Genomic DNA, 18278 nt, shown 5'->3' with positions numbered 1-18278 from the left:
GGGAAAAGAGTGTATTAGCTCATTCCTGACCACAGCTTTCAGGGCCAGCTTAATGCAAGAGAAAGGGGAGCAAGTAGAAGGTAGGAAGGGATGGGGAGCCTCAGTCTCATCTTCCCTGGAGTCATCTGTCCTGTTCTCTACTAAAAAAAAATCAGCTTCCTCTGTGCTGCTGTTGAAAGCTGACCTGAGACCAGGTGCGGTGGCTCGCGCCTGTAATCCCAGCATTTTAGGAGGCCGAGGCAGGCAGATCACCTGAGATCAGGAGCTCGAGATCAGCCTGGCCAACATGGTGAAACTCCGTCTCTACTAAAAATACAAAAAAAATGAACTGGGTCTGATGGCGCGCACCTGTAGTCCCAGCTAGTCTGGAGGCTGAGGCAGGAGAATCACTTGAACCCGGGAGGTGGAGGTTGCAATGAGCTGAGATTGCGCCATTGCACTGCAGCCTGGGCAACAAGAGTGAAACTCCATCTCAGAAACAAAAAAAAAGAAAAAGATGACCTGAGAGTTTGCATAGTGAGGTTTCCAGGTTGGGGATGAGCAGGCAAGAAGGGAAGGGAAGAGAAGGGAGACACCATGTGTTCCCATGACAAGAAATGTCTGGAGAAGAATCTGAAGTAGCCTTGTAATCAGATGACTTACTAAGAAAGTCTGCTGTCACATCCAAGCCGTCCCAATGACATTTACTGCTTTTACGTTTGTTAGACTCAATAAACTAGAGCGCTTTCAAAATTTGGTTCTTCAAGAATTGAGCAGTCTTAAGAAGGATATTCAGGCCCTGGAACACCTTGAGAAGGAGGTTCTGGTAAGTTTCTTTTGTTTGGAACATTTTCTGACTTCAGATCTTTCCCAGGGAAAAATAACACTAACTACTTAAACAAAACTTTTGTTCAATCTTAGGAATTCTGGGGGAAACAGTCTGCTGATCTGCAATCTTTCTGTGATCTGCAAGTGCTAAGGTACTTGGAAAGGTGTTCTTTCTAGCAGAATCTTGGTTGAAGTACGAGGTAATGCTTTAGCTGGAGAATGGGCAGTTGGTGACGGTGAAACTCCCATAACTAGCGAAATAGCTGCATCTTTTTGAACTGGCCGCTTCTGTGGCACCTCCCTGAGGATAGAGTGCGGCTAATGATACCAGTCGAGAAGCGTAAATCTTGAAAAGCCTAACATCCAAATTTCTGTGTTTTTTAAAAATGCCGATTGTTTTATTTTCAAGCAGTATTTTTAAAAATTAAAATGACTAGATTTTGAGAAAAATGTTTAGGCTTCTAAGTAAACAGTTTTCAGTTTCGTACAAATGTTCAGTTATATACAAAATTGTGCTTTTGATAGACTATATTCTATTTTACTCATTTACACATTTTTTTAAACAACAAATGGGTTGATCATGCTATGACTCACTGGACTGTAATTTGTCAGTGCATCCTCTGGGGCTTCTCTTTCTATCCATTTGGGATATCGTCCCATGTTTTGGAGCCCAAAGAAGGGGAGAGTTGAGTCTGGACTCCTACTTCTCTACTTCTGCCCTGAGGGAAAATTCTAGTGTTCTCTTCCCATTAGAATAATCAAAAGGAATCCCCATATAAACTTATAATAGTTAAAGCTTTATCTTCCAATTGAGAATCAACTGCTTTCACAGAAATTTAAGGCACGTGGTTTTAGGAAGGATATTCTTCTGGTCATGCATATATTTCAAAGCAAAAAAAAAAAAAAATCTTTTAAAATTTGCGTTATCTATCCTGCCTTTTACTCCAGTTAACACAGTTAATGATAATGACTGTATGAACCATTCCCACAATCCCTCACACACCGTCTCCCTCCGTGTTGCATTATGTATAGTTAAAGGTGCTGACACCTTTTAAACCGTCTTCTCTTAATACCCATGTTTGGGAGTGAGTGGTTCTCCAAGGTCGTGGAATCAGGACCTCTTTACATATTTAACATTTACTAAGGATTCCCAAAGAGCTTTTGCTTATGTGGGTTCTCTCTGTGAATAGTTTTCATATTAAAAATTGAGACAGATTTTTAAAAATACACTTATTTTAAAATAACAATAAACCTTTTCGTGTTGATATAAATAACAGATTTTTGTGAAAAATAACTAGACTTTTCAGAACAGGAAGCATGTGGGAAGAATAGCATTGCTTCATGTTTTTGCAAATCTTTTTAATGTCTGGCTTAATAGAAGCCGGCTGGATTCTCGTATCTGTTTCTGAGTTTAATCTGTTGTGAGTCATGTAGCCTTTGGGAAATTCCCCTGGACATTTTTGAGGGAGTAAGAATTTAAAAAAACAAATAATGTCTTAATATTATTATTATTATTACTAAAATAATTTTGACTTCACAGAACCTTTGGTTTCTTAGGGGTTCCCCAGACACGCTTTGAGAACAGCTGATAAAAAGCCACACTGTGTTAAGCACTAGAGAAGATTGTATCCCCTAGTCTTCTGAAACCTGGGGGATTCATTTATTTTGACTAAATCCCCAATTTTAGGCAACTTTCTCTTCAAATATTGTAAGATATTAATTACTATTTGCATTCATCTCTCTTTGATAACAGGTCCCTGTGTGAACTTAAATGCCTTAAAAACAACCATCTCCTAAATATACCTCCCTTGGGGTTTTACGTTTGTTCTTTTCTCTTCCGAACACCAAGAAAACTGTCCTCTGGCTTGCCAGTGAGGGATGATGGTGATTCTCTTAGCTCACACTGAGTGCTTATGGGTGCCTGGCCCTGGGCTGAGTGCTTGATGTGCAAGGGCCTTATAAGAAGTTAGTCAGCCTTATTCAAGGTCAAACAGGTATCCCTTGTCTGTCCTTGTCTTATGTTTTCATGTCAGTGATGGCCTATGTGTTTTGTTAAAGAAATGAAAAGAATATCCCTCAGACTGGATTATTTCGGCCCCTAGCTTAGAACTCCAAGGAGTTAGGGATTCAGTGCTTTGACAGTGCCCATGAAATACCTCTGGGTATGTTGTGGGCCAGTGGTACTGACAGAGAGAATGCATAAAATGGAATCAAATGAACATGTTAATCTCTATGTTAATATCCTTGGTTGTTGGTCTCTATAATTAAGTAATATAATGGTCTGTGAAATAACTCTGATATGCGGATGTATCTAGATGTATGTTCTTGTTTTTAAATTGCCTAATGTGAATGTAATAAGAGATGAACCAATTTCTTCTAGGTTCAAATCAACTCAGACTTCGTAAGAAAGCCAAAGCCTGGTTTTGTGATTGCAGCCCTCAGGTAGGTGCAAAGATTTGCATTGTTCAGTGGATGTGAATTGGGGTCAGGGCAGGGGACAAGCTCTAAAAGATACTGTAACGCTTTGTTTATAGGGCATCTCTGCAGGGGAGCTTTTCCTTTACAGCAATTTCTCCCATCTTAGAAACTATCCTTTTGGGTCTGGGTCATTCCTTCAGTAAGTGTTTATAACTGAATGCTTACCCTGCATCAATTACTATGATGGACATAGAGATACAGGTTGAGCATCCCTCATCCAAAATGCGTGAGACCAGAAGTGTTTCGGATTTCAGATGTTTTTGGATTCTGGAATATTTGCAGAATATGTACTGGTTGAGCATCCTTAATCCAAACATCTGAAATTCACAATGCTCCAGTGAACATTTCTTTGACATTGGCATTTAAAAAATTTTGGATTATGGAGCATTTTGGATATCAGATTTTCAGGTTAGGTATATTCAGCCTGTTCAGTGGTTAACACACAAACGTGTTTAATGGAGGCAACCCATTAAAAGATACATTTTTTGAAGGAAGATAGAAAAGTGGCAAGTAAACAAAACGATGACAACAAGTGCTTTGAGGGATATTAACAAGGTGCTTTGGCAGAGAGCAGTGGTATGAAGTGTCAACTTAAGATAGGTTGCTCATCAAAGGTCTCTCTGAGGAAATGACATTTAAGATGAGGTTTCAAGAATAAGAAGAAACTAGACTTGTGGTTTAAAGTAACATGGTCAGGTGGGGTCATCTTTGAGAAACAGTAAGGGAGGCAGTTATTTGAAGTGAAGTTGGGAGCATGGTAAACTCTCAATGAGGTAAGGCTTCATGGTCCATGTTGAGGAGTTTGAACTTTATACTAAGGATTAGAGAAAATATATGTGGTTTTTGGTGAAGGTATTGGTGATCCTAACCTGGGAATAGATTAGGATAATATAATCTGATTTATATTTTAAGAAAATTACTCTAGATGCTATGTTAAGAATTGATGGGAGGAATGAAGACTGGAAGAGGAGAGTCTAACCAGAAGTCTTTTTGTGTCCAAGATAGTGATTCTAAGCAGGAGGATAGCAGTGGAGGTGGTGAGAAATAGAGAGATTTCAGATATATTTTGGAGCTAGAGTTAATAAATTGCTGATAGCTGGAAGCAGTAGGTAAAGGAAGAAGAATGAAGTCAGTCTTCTAGGTTTTTGTCTTTTGCAATGAGAAGGATGGTGTTGCCAGTTAGAGAGATAAGGAAGACTTAGGGTGGGAGAAATATGTGGCTCAAGCAGGAACTACAGTTTATTTAACATTTTAACTTGCAGATGTCTGTGCACATCCAAGTCTTGATGAGAACCCGGAGTAACTGGGCAATTTTCCAGGAAAATACAGTTTAACAAAATGAACTTCTAAATAGATGGGACACCTTAGCAGAAAAATCTTCATAGAAGAGAGAGAAAGTTGTCAAGGAAGTACCCTATAAATATGTGTAGGATCCAGATTATATCACAGAGGAATTCTACTAATTTTTTAAAGGAAGGATAATGTTAGTGCTGCTCAAACCATTCTAGCACATAGGAGATTAAAAATTTCCTAATTTTAACATAAATCTTGCATTACAATGTCAAAATGCGACAAAAATTGCAAAGAGAGGTACAGAACAATCTCACTTAAAATAACCACTCTAGGCTGGGCATGTTGTCTCATGCCTATTAATCCCAGCACTTTGGGAGGCTGAGGTGGGTGGATCACCTAAGATCAGGAGTTTGAGACCAGCCTGGCCAACATGGTGAAACCTCATCTCTACTAAAAATACAAAAATTAGCTGGGCATGGTGATGGGAATCTGTTATCCCAGCTACTTGGGAGGCTGAGGCAGGAGAATTGCTTGAACCCATGAGGCAGAGGTTGCAGTGAGCTGAAATCATGCCACTGCACTCCAGACTGGGCAACAGAGCAATACTCCGTCTCAATAATAATAACAACAACAACAACAATAATGACAACAACAACCACCACACCAAAATTCTAAATAAAGTGTTGGCAAACAGAATTTAGCAGCATATTGTCATGAACAAATGAGATTTATTCCAGGAACGCAAAGATGGTTTGATATTAGGGAATATACTAATACATTAATTACCAATAGATCTAGGGAGAAAAATCATTATGATTATCTTTATTTCCAAAAGCATTTGAAAATTCTACATCTGTTTTTGAATTTGCATAAAACCTAATAAAATAGTAGTGACTGGTTACTCTGTAGTATGATAAATCTCAGCTCAAAAGCCAGTATTCTGCTTAATCGTGAAATTCTAAATGCATTATCACTAAAATCAGGACCAATGAATGGGAGATGGAATAACATAAAGGTGTCCATTCTGCCTACATTAGTAAAGGAATTAAATCTACCACTCTCAAAGCCCCAGCAGGGTTATTTTTTGAAACTTGACCAGCTGATTCTAATGTATAAGGACAAGGAGAGGGGAAAAAGTAGACAGAACATGATTGAAAAACAAATTAGAAAAAAGACTACTGGTACAAGTCCAAAGCAATTAGAAGGGAGTTAATAATGAGTTTCAAATCCAAAATAAACAAAATGGAAACCATAGGGGAAGGAGTAAAACCAAACCTGGTTCTTTAGAAAGACTAAATGCATTAAACAAACTTCCACTTCAGACTGATCAAGAAAATAAAATGATAGAGAAGGCACAATTGAAATTTTGAATGAAATGTAGAAATAAACAATTCATAGAGGCCTTAAAAAGCATAGGAATATATTAGAAACAGCAATATGTCAATAAACTTGAAAACTTAGATGAAATGAATAATTTCCTAGATGAATATGAATGAAATGTAGAAATAACCAATGTAGAAATAACCAATTCATAGAGGCCTTAGAAAGCAAAAGAATATATTAGAAACAGCAATATGTCAACAAATTTGAAAACTTAGATGAAATGAACAATTTCCTAGATGAATATGTATTACCTAGAATCATAACTAAAGAAATTAAATTGATAGTATAAAAAGCCCATCCTTAATTTATAAAAAAAATACATCAGGTCCTGATATTTTTAATATAAGTTTTATCAAATTTATAGGGAATAAGTAATCCATAAACAAATGATTCCAAGGAAGAGGGGAAAAAGGAAAGCTTCCCAGTTTATTTTAGGAAGTTTCTATAACCTTGATACCAAAACAGGGCAAGGACAATCATGAGAAGAAAATTATAGATCAGTCTCAAATGAACATAAATACAAAAATGCTAAAAATTTAGCAAACATACTCCACCAGTATTATGTGTATGGGTGGAGGGTGTGTGTGTGTGTGTGTGTGTGTGTGTGTGTGTATGTGTGTGTATTGAGGAGAAAAAAAGAAAAGCCATTAGAAGTAGATGGATATCATACATGCAAGGATGGTTTAACATTTAAGAATCTATTAATTTATTTTTACCTGATCAATAGAATAACCACATACTTATTCTAGTAAATTCAGAAAACACATTTGATAAAAATTCAGCACCCATTCATGAGTAAAATCCAACCAATAAACAATAAGACTCTTAAAAAACTAGGGATACAATGTCTGCAGCAACACTGAACTTAATGGAGAAACATTTAAAATCATTAACAATAATTTCTGTTCTTTCTTCCTAGTTAGTGTACTGCTGATTCTAGTAATTTCTGGTTAGCCTTAAGTGTCCTTTTGAGGTTTGTAATGAGCTTTCTTGCATGATTTTTCTCCAGCAAAATTCTGCTCAGATTCAGGTGTAAAGAAAGTTAGAGAGAAGGCTTCATCTAGGGGAGTGGTTTTGCCAGAATCCAGAGGCAGTCTCAGTCCAAGAAATTGAGGTGTTTGCTCAGGAGTTGTTAGAGTGATGCACCTTAAGCCTGACTGGGAAGGAGAAATTGAAGCCAGTTCCTTTGATGGACCAGTTAGATAAAGTAATGGGTTCAACGGATGGGCATTTCCTGTGGATAAAATTGTCCAGGTAAGCAAGGAGAACAAGTGATGGCGAAAGGCCTGGAAGATGTGGTCAGAATGTGGGATGTTGAGAATCAAGACATCTGTGATGATAACAGGTTGGAGTGCACATAGCTGTGGTGGCACTGAAGAAACTACTAGAAGAAGGAGGGACTTGAAGAACCAAGAAGCCGGAGCTTGAAAACAGATGCTTCGTGATAGTGTTGTAATTACTGCTAAGCTGATAGGAACCAGGGCCCAGTGGACAAAGGGGCCAGGAGGTTGATAGTAGAATGCAGATGGATGACAAACATCAGCAGGGAGGTGTCTATGAGAGTCAGAGTCATGCCTGTGTGCAGCAGTGGGGAGCAAGGAGAACGCTACCCCTCTGCCTGGCCAGGAAGTCACGGGATTTCAGAGGAAAAAAAGCTTTCAATTGAGTCAGGGTGTCGGGGGAGGTGGTACCTTCAGAAACCAGCCATGTTTTAGTTAGAGGAAAGGAAATATTTTCTTCTAGAAGAGGCTAAGGATATTCGTTTGCTGCTGGCAGATTGAATTGTAGGGGCAGGAGAGGAAGACCTCAGGGAGTGGGGAAGGCAGGGAAGAGCAGTAGATGGACTGGGGTCCAGAAGGAGATGTACACACAGCATCAGGTGAGGATGTGGGGGTTGATGACCGTCTTTCAGCAGCTACTAAAGCAAGGGGATTTGAGACCAATGGAACTGACTCTGAGCTTTTCAAAGGAGGAAGCTTATAGTTATCTCTGAGAGCCCTGTGTTTTGCTGAGTGGTCCTTCAGCTGATGGTGCTCCTGCTTCGTGAATTTTCTGGCAGAGTCATGGAGGATCACAGAGTAAATAAGTATGGAATGTGTGAGACAACCACCAACTATTCTGTTCTTGGATGCAGTCTCTTTAAGGATAGCAACCCTCCCACCCAGCTGGATTCTTTGAATATTATTTTGTTCATTCTCACAGCTTTTACTAATATGGCTTTTTATACAGATATCCACTTGGGGATTTTCTGTAATTTAGAGGTCTAAAGTAGATTTTGTAAGCAGACCATATCCAAGTATATTTTTATAAGGATGTAATTCTATTTGACTTGAAAGTATAGTAATTATTTTTGCAAAACTTGTATTTAGTTTAATTTTAACTTGAGAGTCAATAGAGTAGGTGATTTTTTTAAAAAAAACTGTTTTCATGTCCAAGACTGTGCTTTATTATTTTTGACCTGATAATTCCACTTCTAGGAAATTATCTTAAAGATGAAATTGGACAAGTGCAAAGATACGTGCGATAATATATATTACAAACTTGATCGTAATAGGGAGATAATGGAAAGTGCCTAGATGCCCAGTCGTATGATATGCCATGTAGCCATTACAAAGAAAGATTTAGATGATATTAATTGACTTGAGAAGATGTTTAACAGTAAGTGAAAAGTCGCAAAGAAGCATATATAACATGATCCCACTTGTATGAAATGTTATATGAGTATGCGCCTGCTCATTACTCAATAAACAACTAAGTCTTTTAGGTGCCAGGGACTGTCTTAGATGCTGGGGTAGAACGATATCCACAGGATCCCTGACCTCAGTTCTATAGGATTAAGTGGTGGTAATAAAGGAAACAGATGAGGATTCATACCTGTGCTAAGAAGGAAAATACTGTGGATAAGAGAGAGACTCATAGCGTGGAAGGAGGAAAGGCCAAGTGAAACCTCTCTAAGGATGTGACATTTGAGCTGAAATCTGAAGGTTGAGATGGAGCCAGCAGCTTCTGAGGAAGTCCATTTCAGAAGGAATGGCCCAGGCAGATGTTCTGAGATTAAGTATATTAATATACTTAGTATATTCTAAGAATTTAGGGAGGGCCGCAATAGAAGAAGCAAGGGCAGAATACATAAGATGAAGTTAGGAAGGGTGTGGGTGGGGATGGTGGGGGTGACCCAGGACCTTACAGGCCATGGTAAGGAGTTTGGATTTTATTCCAATTGCAATGAATGGGTAGTAGTCAAAGGACTATTTTCGAAGGCATGTATGTTTCGGGGTGGAGAATTGGATGATATGGGCAGTAGAGAAGGATCTGGAAGGATTGCTGATGGCTTGGATGTGATAGGTGGGAAAAGGCAGGATCAAGGGCAGCTTCTAGGTTTGGGGCTTAAGCAGCTGGGTGGAAACCGGTGTCACTTAAGGAGGTGGGGAAGATTGGGAAAGGACCAGTTGATTGGCCGGGGGAGGATAAGGATGGATATGCATCTCACATTCAGGACATGCATTCCATATGTGATCTCAGCATCTGAATGGCATTGTCATGTGGGTAACTGAATATCTGAGACTGAAGCTCACAGCTGGGGGCTGAACGTAGACTGGATGAATTGACTGAGGGACTCAGTATAGAGAGGCAGCCCAGGACAACATTCTTGGGCTACTCCAATGTGTTGAAGTCAGGTAGAGGAGATGAAGCCAGCAAGAGGATGAGAAGGAGTGACGAATGAGATAATCGGACTATCACCCCACTAGATCTTTTGGCTAAGATCAAGTGCAGAGATAACCCAACAGGGGGAGGGCGGTTATGGAGGATGAGAGTTTGCATTTATTTATGTACTTGGATGCGAAGTAAGAGGTCTAGATTCTAAATGGATGTTTTAGAAATGTCAGCTGAGTTTATTTCTGTGTGGTGATATTTAAAGTAAATTTAATTTCTATCTTAGGTCGTTCTGTGTTTTTACAACTTACTGAAAGATAGGGGGTCGGGCACGGTGGCTCATGCCTGTAATCCCAGCACTTTGGGAGGCCGAGGAGGGCAGATCACGAGGTTAGGAGATGGAGACCGTCCTGGCTAAAATGTTGAAACCCCATCTCTACTAAAAATACGAAAAATTAGCCGAGTGTGGTGGCATGAGGCTGTATTCCAAGCTACTCGGGAGGCTGAAGCAGGAGAATCGTTTGAACCGAAGAGGCGGAGGTTGCAGTGAGCTGAGATTGTGCCACTGCATTCCAGCCTGGGCAACAGAGCGAGACTCTGTCTCAAAAAAAAAAAAAAAAAAAGAAAAAAAGAAAAAAAAAGACAGATAGGAGTTACTTTTGTGTAACAAACAACATAGAAGTTTATAAAGAGTTACATTTTCTTGTTCTCCCCAGCCTTTCCTCTTATCCATGATCCAGAGGTAAACATTTCTTGATAGTTGGGAGAATATTCTTCCAAAGATTTATTCTGATGCTTACACCAGAATATATACAAATATTTACACATGTGTACGTATATATGTTTTTGATTTTGTTTTTGAGATGGAGTTTTGCTCTTGTTGCCCAGGCTGGGGTACAACGGCAGGATCTCAGCTCACGGCAACCTCCTCCTCTGAGGTTCAAGCGATTCTCCTGCCTCAGCCTCCCGAGTGGCTGGGATTACAGGTGCCTCCCACCACATCCAGCTAATTTTTTTTTTGTATTTTTAGTAGAGACAGTGTTTCGCCATGTTGGCCAGGCTGGTCTCGAACTCCTGACCTCAGGTGATCCACCCACCTTGGCCTCCCAAAGTGTTGGGATTACAGGCGTGGGCCACTGCGTCCAGCCTGTAAATATATTTTAATGATATACTAAATATATATTATTCGTTCATTCAGCAATAAAAATAGGACTTGCCTCTTAGGCAGCAATATAGATCTTATTTTTTAATAACTGCAAAATAGTTTATAAACATGCTATAACTTAAATATCCTTTTCCCTATGAGCGACATCCAGGTTATTTTTAATTATGATTAAAAAAATTTGTAGTGAGTATCTTTGTACACATATCTTGAATTACTTACATTATTGAGGGAAAAAAATACTGTTTTCTTTTGAGGACATAGCAATAGCAACAAATCTCCAAATCAAAATAGGACTAAAAGAGGATATTAAAAAAGACTAATCTGCTCTAAAAATATTGGAATAATTCCCAGCTCCAATAGAGAATTGGATTAAATGTGAACTAAATGTGCGTGTTGCATTTGGTCACAAGTAACAGAAATTGGACTCTGGCAGCTAAACCAAGTAGGGCTTTTATTTTTTCCCCTGTGAAGAGCAGCAACGTAGTCCAGGGCCAGTGGCACAGCAGCTTTAAGTAGTTATTAGGGACCTGGGCTCTTTGAGCTTTTTGCTTTACCATTCTTTATGTGACTTGGGAATTTTATAATCACGGCGTGGCTGTTGAGCCTCTAGGTATCTTTTCTACACCCCAGGCAGGAAGAAGGAGTTGAGTAAAACTAAAAGGTAAAAGATGTGTGCCAACGCCCTCCCCTCTTTCGTTTTTTATTCATTTAGTCTATTTTGAGATGAGGCCTTGCTGTGTTGCCCAGGCTGGTCTTGAACTCCTGGGCTCAACTTATCCTCCTGTCTCAGCCTCCCAAAATGCTGGGATTATAAGCGTCTGCCACCATGCCCAGCTTCCTCCCTACTTTTTAAAATCAGGGAAGCAGTTTTCCTGGAAGCCCAAGCTGATAGATTTTTGTCTGCATCACAGTGACCAGAACTAGGTCACAGGGCTCACTCTAGTTTCAGGGGAATCTGGAGAGGTGAAAATTTGCCTGAGTGTGTCACAGCACTCCCCAAAAGTGAGGGCCTCTGTTTTTAAGGAAACGGGGGAGAATAGGTGTTGGATAGGTAACTAGTCATATCTGTGATGCCTGAATTAAATTACACATGCTGCACACAGAAAAAAATAGAGAAATAACTTACGTCGCACAGGTGATTCTGCCATTCTTCTCAATAGGCATGTGCCCTGGAGTTTGGGTGGGATGGGAGAATCTGTTCCCTCGGTTGATACCAGCTCCTACCAACCTCTTACTTATGAGTATCTAATTGGGCTAATAGGGCATGGTTGCTCACGCCTGTAATCCCAGCACTTTGGGAGGCCATGGTGGGCGGATCACCTGAGGTGAGGAGTTTGAGACCAGCCTGGCCAATGTGGCGAAACCCTGTCTCTACTAAAAATACAAAAATTAGCTGGGCGTGATGGTGCATGCCTGTAATCCCAGCTACTCAGGAGGCTGAGGCAGGAGAATTGCTTGAACCAGGAGGTAGAGGTTGCAGTAAGCCAAGATCATGCCACTGCACTCCAGCCTTGCGACAGAGTGAGACTCCATCTCAAAATAATAATAATAATAATAACAATAGGGCTGATTGCCATTCTGTTTATTAACAACATACAGTTTTCCTAGTGTGGCCCTTAAAGCCAGGCCACCCACTTCATCTGATGCTATAACGGAGAAAGAGCCGTCTTATCTCCAACATCCAACAAAATCGCCTGTTATGTTAAACTGTTGAGAGACGGCATGTACATCTTCAGAGTGGCATGTATTGAAGAGGTTTCTGAGGATAACCAGGCAGTCTCTGCCAAGGACACTGACATGAGCTTTTGACGAACATGTAAGATGCTTCACTGAATACCTGAGTTAGTGAGATGTAGCGAATAAAAAGGAGTGATGCTCATATTGGCTCACAGGGTTCTTAGGGACTAAGAGGAGGACACTTTGGCCTTGACTAATTACTGCTCTCCTTTTCCTTTTCTGCCAGCCTGGGCTGCCTGAAGACGAAGATAAAGAGCAAGGTTACTGCGGGCTCAGGCCGCGTTAGCCAGACTTCCGTGCTCTGTATGCATTCAGTTTCCCCCCCTTCAAACAGCATTCCTGGGAACTGCTGAGTTCAGACAGAATATATGTTGGTAGTTTGCAATTGAGTTATCTATTTGTTCATAAAAATTAACCTTTCTTATTAAAATTTGGTCAGATAGTGTTAACAGAAAGTTCAGGATGTTAAACAACTTGGAGTGGTGTTGCTTTTTTTTTATAATTTTAAAAGTAAAATGGACTTTTTTTGTTGGAGAAATGTCTTCAAGTTTTGTGTAAATAAAACACCTTAGCAGCATCTGTATAAATACGATTTAATGTATCTCTTGGAAGGAGAAATTTGAGTTGAAGATGATGAAGATAGCTCAGGTAAAAATGGTGGCTTTACATTTTTTTTAATTGATTAATTAATTTTTTTTTGAGACAGTCTCACTCTGTGGCCCAGGCTGGAGTGCAGTGGCATGATCTCGGCTCACTGCAACCTCTGCCTCCCAGGTTCAAGCGATTCTCTGCCTCAGCCTCCCAAGTAGCTGGGATTACAGGTGCGTGCCACCACGCCCAGCTAATTGTTGTGTTTTTAGTAGAGATAGGGTTTCACCATCTTGGCCTGGCTGGTCTTGAACTCCGGACCTTGTGATCCACCCACCTTAGCCTCCTGAAGTGCTGGGATTACTGGCATGAGCCACTGTGCCCAGCCTGTGATATGTTTTGAGTAAACTTACTAGGCGGTCTCATTTGATCTGCAAAGACTCTCATTTCTCCAGCGCTTCAACAAAGTGTCACCTTTAGTGGGGCAGAAATATTCATCATGTCGTTATTAATTACTAAATGCTCTAGTGAAGTCTGAGTGGATGAAGCTGCACATACAGTTAAGCATTTGAATTTATTTTGGAAAAATGAAGCCTACATAATTTAAGGCCATCTACAAAGTAACTTTGTTCGTGACTGGGTAAGTGAAGTGAAAGACTACAGATTGAATACTTTATTCATTATATAATAAAACTTAGTTACATTATGTAGGTTATTAATTTACAGTTTAATTTGTCTAAAATAATGTTTATAAGTCCAGTTTTGCCATCTTTTCTTCTCTCTCTCTCTCTCTCTCTCTCTCTATATATATATATATTTATTCATTTTTTTTGAGATGGAATTTCGCTTGTGTTGTCCAGGCTGGAGTGCAATTGCCTGATCTTGGCTCACTGCAACCTCTCCCTCCCAGGTTCAAGTGATTCTCCTGCCTCAGCCTCCTAAGTAGCTGGGATTACAGGCGCACAGCACCACTCCTGGCTAATTTTTGTATTTTTAGTAGAGACAGGGTTTCACCATGTTGGCCAAGCTGGTCTCAAACTCCTGACCTCAGGTTATCTGCCTGCGTTGGCCTCCCAAAGTGCTGGATTACAGGCATGAGCCACCATGCCCAGCCAAGAGCACTTATTTTTTATGTCCAAAAGCATGAATGAGGTTAACTAACTTCATTTCATTTAGGTATATCCAGTTCAGGGCTCACAGTTTCTCATGACCTGAGAGTGTATGAATTTCAGTGCCATTACATGGACCTGTCTTCATCGAAGTACATCTGAAGAATTTATATGACTTCCAGTACCTAGTGAGCATATATTTGAGCACTGTTCTCTACAAACCCTTGAGTTAGCTGACGTGGAGGATGTTGGGATGGATACGACACTATCTTAGCTGCAAGGAACTTAGTCTAGAGAGGACAGTAAGACACCCAGGTCACTGTAAATCAAGGCTCTATGTGACAAGTGCCAAAACGAAGCGTAAACTGAGCACCATCAGGATTATGAGGAGGTAGAAGTCATTTTTGTTGCAGTGAGCAGGATGGCTTCCTGGAGGAGAGGTATCACTTGAAATAGATCTTGAAGGATGAAGGAGTTTTTTTCTAGGATTAGGAAAGGGATGCCTCCATGAATATAAGAACAGAGATGAAAATGCAGAATGTGAGGCCGTAATACTATGGAATATTAGTGGGAATTAAGTTTGGCTAGGCCCAGACTAAAGTGTCTTTACCAGCTTGATTGGGAGGACTTCATTCTGTAGGTAAGAAGCAGCCACTGAAGACACAGGAACACAGTGGTTTTGGAAGGTTAATCCGGTAGCAGTGTGAAGGCTGCATTCAATACACTGGGAGAGGTGACTGTTGCAATAAAGGCCTCAACTACAATAGGACTGGGAATGAAAAAGAGGGGACAGAGAGGAGAGGCTATGGTAGGTGTAAGATTTAAAGAGCGATTTTGAGGATGGGTTGATGGAAGTTGCAAAAACCATGAGCTTGGGATATTGGGGGGATATTGGGGACATCTCTTTGAAAATACCAGAGAGGCCCTATTCCACATTGTCTTCTTCAGTGAATCCTTGTAGCACTTCCTGTGTGCCATGTGCTGTGCTCAGCGCCAAGGATTCAATGTGATTTTGCCCCTGTCTGCAAGGAGTGGCAGTCTAATGGGGAGACAGACATCAGTCCAACGCTTCCACAGAGAAACAGGAAAACAGCCTGGGGAGTGCTGTGCCGGGTGGTGTGTGAGCTGCTCAGGCCTGGAAAGATGGTGCGGGGTGGCAGGAGGCAGGAATTGATGTGCTTTTCCAGGCAACACGGGGAGAAGGCTGGACCAGGAGGCATCCTGGAGATGCTGACATCCAGCCCTCAGGGAAAAAGAGCAGCATCAGCTTCCTCACCTTGACCCTGGGGACTGAGCCAACCCTTGGGCCCATTCCCAGCTCTGCACTCAGGCTCCCTTCCTTTTTGACTCACTTGTAGCAGGGAGCAGCCCTGTAGCTACCCCGGCAGACTCTGTTGCCATCTGTGGCCTCAGCCTCATTTGTCATTTTAGGTGTTCCTCTGTGCTCTGACCTTCCGTCCTCCAAGCAGCTCCCCTGAGGATCTGCTTTGCCCTCAGGCAGCAGATGAACTCCTGGCCTTTGTACTTGGAACCTCAGCTGACCAGGCCTGCATGAAGCACCCTCCCCTCTTGACTCCTTCCCCATCCTTCCTGTGACAAAGACCGAGGCCTATTTTTTGCAGGGTTCAGGGCTCTAGTAGACTGTTTTCAGGGACATTTGCTAGAGGCCATAGATGACTATAGGGAAGTGTCTTCTTTCCTGTATTGTTAAGTTTTTATTGAAATCTATGGTTTTAAAAACTTCTTAAATTTTAGATTCGGGGGTGTATGTGTAGGTTTGTTAAAGGGCATATTGTGTGATGCTGAGGTTTAGGCTTCTGTTGACCCTGTCACCCAGATAGTGAGCATAGTACCCAATAGGAAGGTTTTCAATCCCCCCACCCCTGCCTTTTGGAGCCCCCAGTGTCAGTTGTTCCCATCTTTATGTCCATGTGGACTCAAGGTTTAGCTCCCACATGTAAGTGAGAACATGTGGGATTTGGTTTTCTGCCCCTGCATTAATTTGCTTAGGATAATGGCCTCCAGCTGCTTCTATGTTGCTGCAAAGGACATGATTTCATTCTTTTTTATGGCTGTGTATATATACCACATTTTCTTTATCTAATCCACTGTTGATGGGCACATGGGTTGATCCTGTGTCTCTGCTATTGTGGATAATGCTGGATAAACATACAAATGCAGGTATCTTTTTGGTAGAACAATTTATTTTCCTTTGGGTAGATACGCAGTGGTGGGATTGCTGGGTTGAATGGTAATCCAAGCTTTTGTTCTTTGAGAAATCTCCAAACTGCTTTCCACAGGGGCTGAACTAATGGACATTCCCACCCACAGGGGATAAGCATTCCCTTTGCTCTGCAGTCTCGCCAGCATGTTGTTGTGGGCATTTTTCCCTGTGGTGACAAAGGCACCTGAAGCATCCCCTGCCCCTGCCCCATGAGCTGAGCAAGGGGCCGGCTTCTTTCTTACTGCTTCCTCCTCCCCCATCTCAGCTGCAGTCACTCAGATGCTCCTGGAACTATTCAACACATACACCCCTTAGCTCTCCTTTCAGCAACTGCTGTAACTGCTCCTTCACATCCCTAGTTCTTAGGAAGGATTTTCATGTGGCTTGCTTGATCATTGTTTTTCTTTGACTTCCCATTCATTCTAAAGGCTCCTGCAATTTGCCAACTGCCTCCCAAGGACCAAATTCAGTGCCTTTTTTTTTTTTTTCCCTTCACTAGTTGCTCACCTTGCTGCCTTGGAGCATTTTACTGTTTAAATATTCTCTTTTTCCTTGGCTTCCGGGACACCACTTTCTTTGAAGTCTATTTGAATTCTTCACCCATCTAAACTGACCTCAGGCATTACTTCCTTTAGGGATGTTTCTCTGGCAAGGTTTTTTGTTTTGTTTTGTTTTGTTTTTTGCGCGGGAGTCTCACTGTGTCGCCCCAGCTGGAGTGCAGTGGTGTGATCTCGGCTCACTGCAACCTCTGCCTCCCGGGTTCAAGTAATTCTTCTGCCTCAGCCTGCCAAGTAACTGGGCTTACAGGCATGTACCACCACGCTTGGCTAATTTTTGTAGTTTTGGTAGAGATAAGAGTTCACCATGTTGGCCAGGCTGGTCTCGAACTCCTGACCTTGTGATCTGCCTGCCTTGGTCTCCTAAAATGCTGGGATTACAGGTATGAGCCACTGTGCCCAGCCTCAATACTTATTTTATAACTAAATGTTTATCTACTTTCCTAGACTGTGAACTCTGAGAACAGATATTTCATCTGGATCATTCTATATCACTACCACGATACATAGTGCTGGACAAGATTTGATGAATTTTTCAACTGAATATAACTATTTCCAGAGGTTATCAAACTCCATAGGTCTAAACTAGCTTTAAAAGAATAGAAGCTCGTAGCTGGGTGTGGTGGCTCACACCTGTAATCCCAGCACTTTGGGAGGCAGAGGTGGGCGGATCATGAGGTCAGGAGATCGAGACCATCCTGGCTAACATGGTGAAACCCCGTCTCTACTAAAAATACAAAAAGATTAGCGGACATGGTGGTGGGTGCCTGTGGTCCCAGCTACTCGGGAGGCTGAGGCAGGAGAATGGCGTGAACCTGGGAGGCGGAGCTTGCAGTGAGCCGAGATTGCGCCACTGTACTCCAGCCTGGGGGACAGAGGAAGACTGCGTCTCAAAAAAAAAAAAAGAAAAAAAAAAAGAAGCAGCTGGTTCTACATGAACTGTCTTACATACAGTGCTTCCATCTTTCAGAGAAATCTGCAACATCTATCATTTGTTTCTAGGGCCACTGCCAATAAGTCTGTGTTTCATCTCCCTCTAAGCGTATCATACGGTGCCAGGCAAAACTGTATAGACTTTCTCCTTTTGTTGTTCAATGTGTAGGCATCACAAATTCAAATGCCTTCAGGGGCCAGCCAGCTTAATAGGCTGAATAAAAAGGATGAGTGGGCCAGGTTCGGTGGCTCACACCTGTAATCCTAGCACTTTGGGAGGCTGAGGCGGGCAGATCACCTGAGCTCAGGAGTTCGAGGCCAGCCTGGCCAACATGGCAAAACCCTGTCTT

At 41.5% G+C, this 18278-nt stretch overlaps 1 protein-coding gene across 1 annotated transcript in view; it reads left to right on the top strand.

Annotated features, from left to right (window-relative positions):
- The window catches only part of SYCP2L (synaptonemal complex protein 2 like), a 68674-nt gene extending 55570 nt beyond the window's left edge, over positions 1 to 13104 (top strand). Inside the window, exons 20-23 of the mRNA XM_015449902.4 lie at positions 706 to 805; positions 901 to 959; positions 3188 to 3249; positions 12744 to 13104. Of these exons, the coding sequence (XP_015305388.4) occupies positions 706 to 805; positions 901 to 959; positions 3188 to 3212 (184 nt within the window). The 3' untranslated portion in view covers positions 3213 to 3249; positions 12744 to 13104. The remainder of the gene's footprint in view (positions 1 to 705; positions 806 to 900; positions 960 to 3187; positions 3250 to 12743) is intronic.
- Positions 13105 to 18278: the final 5174 nt, after the last annotated feature.

Source organism: Macaca fascicularis, chromosome 4, assembly GCF_037993035.2.
Source record: "Macaca fascicularis isolate 582-1 chromosome 4, T2T-MFA8v1.1".
Classification (NCBI taxonomy): Eukaryota; Metazoa; Chordata; class Mammalia; order Primates; family Cercopithecidae; genus Macaca; species Macaca fascicularis.
The sequence above is the reverse complement of the archived record's forward strand: the minus strand, read 5'-3'. Positions and strand labels throughout refer to the sequence as shown.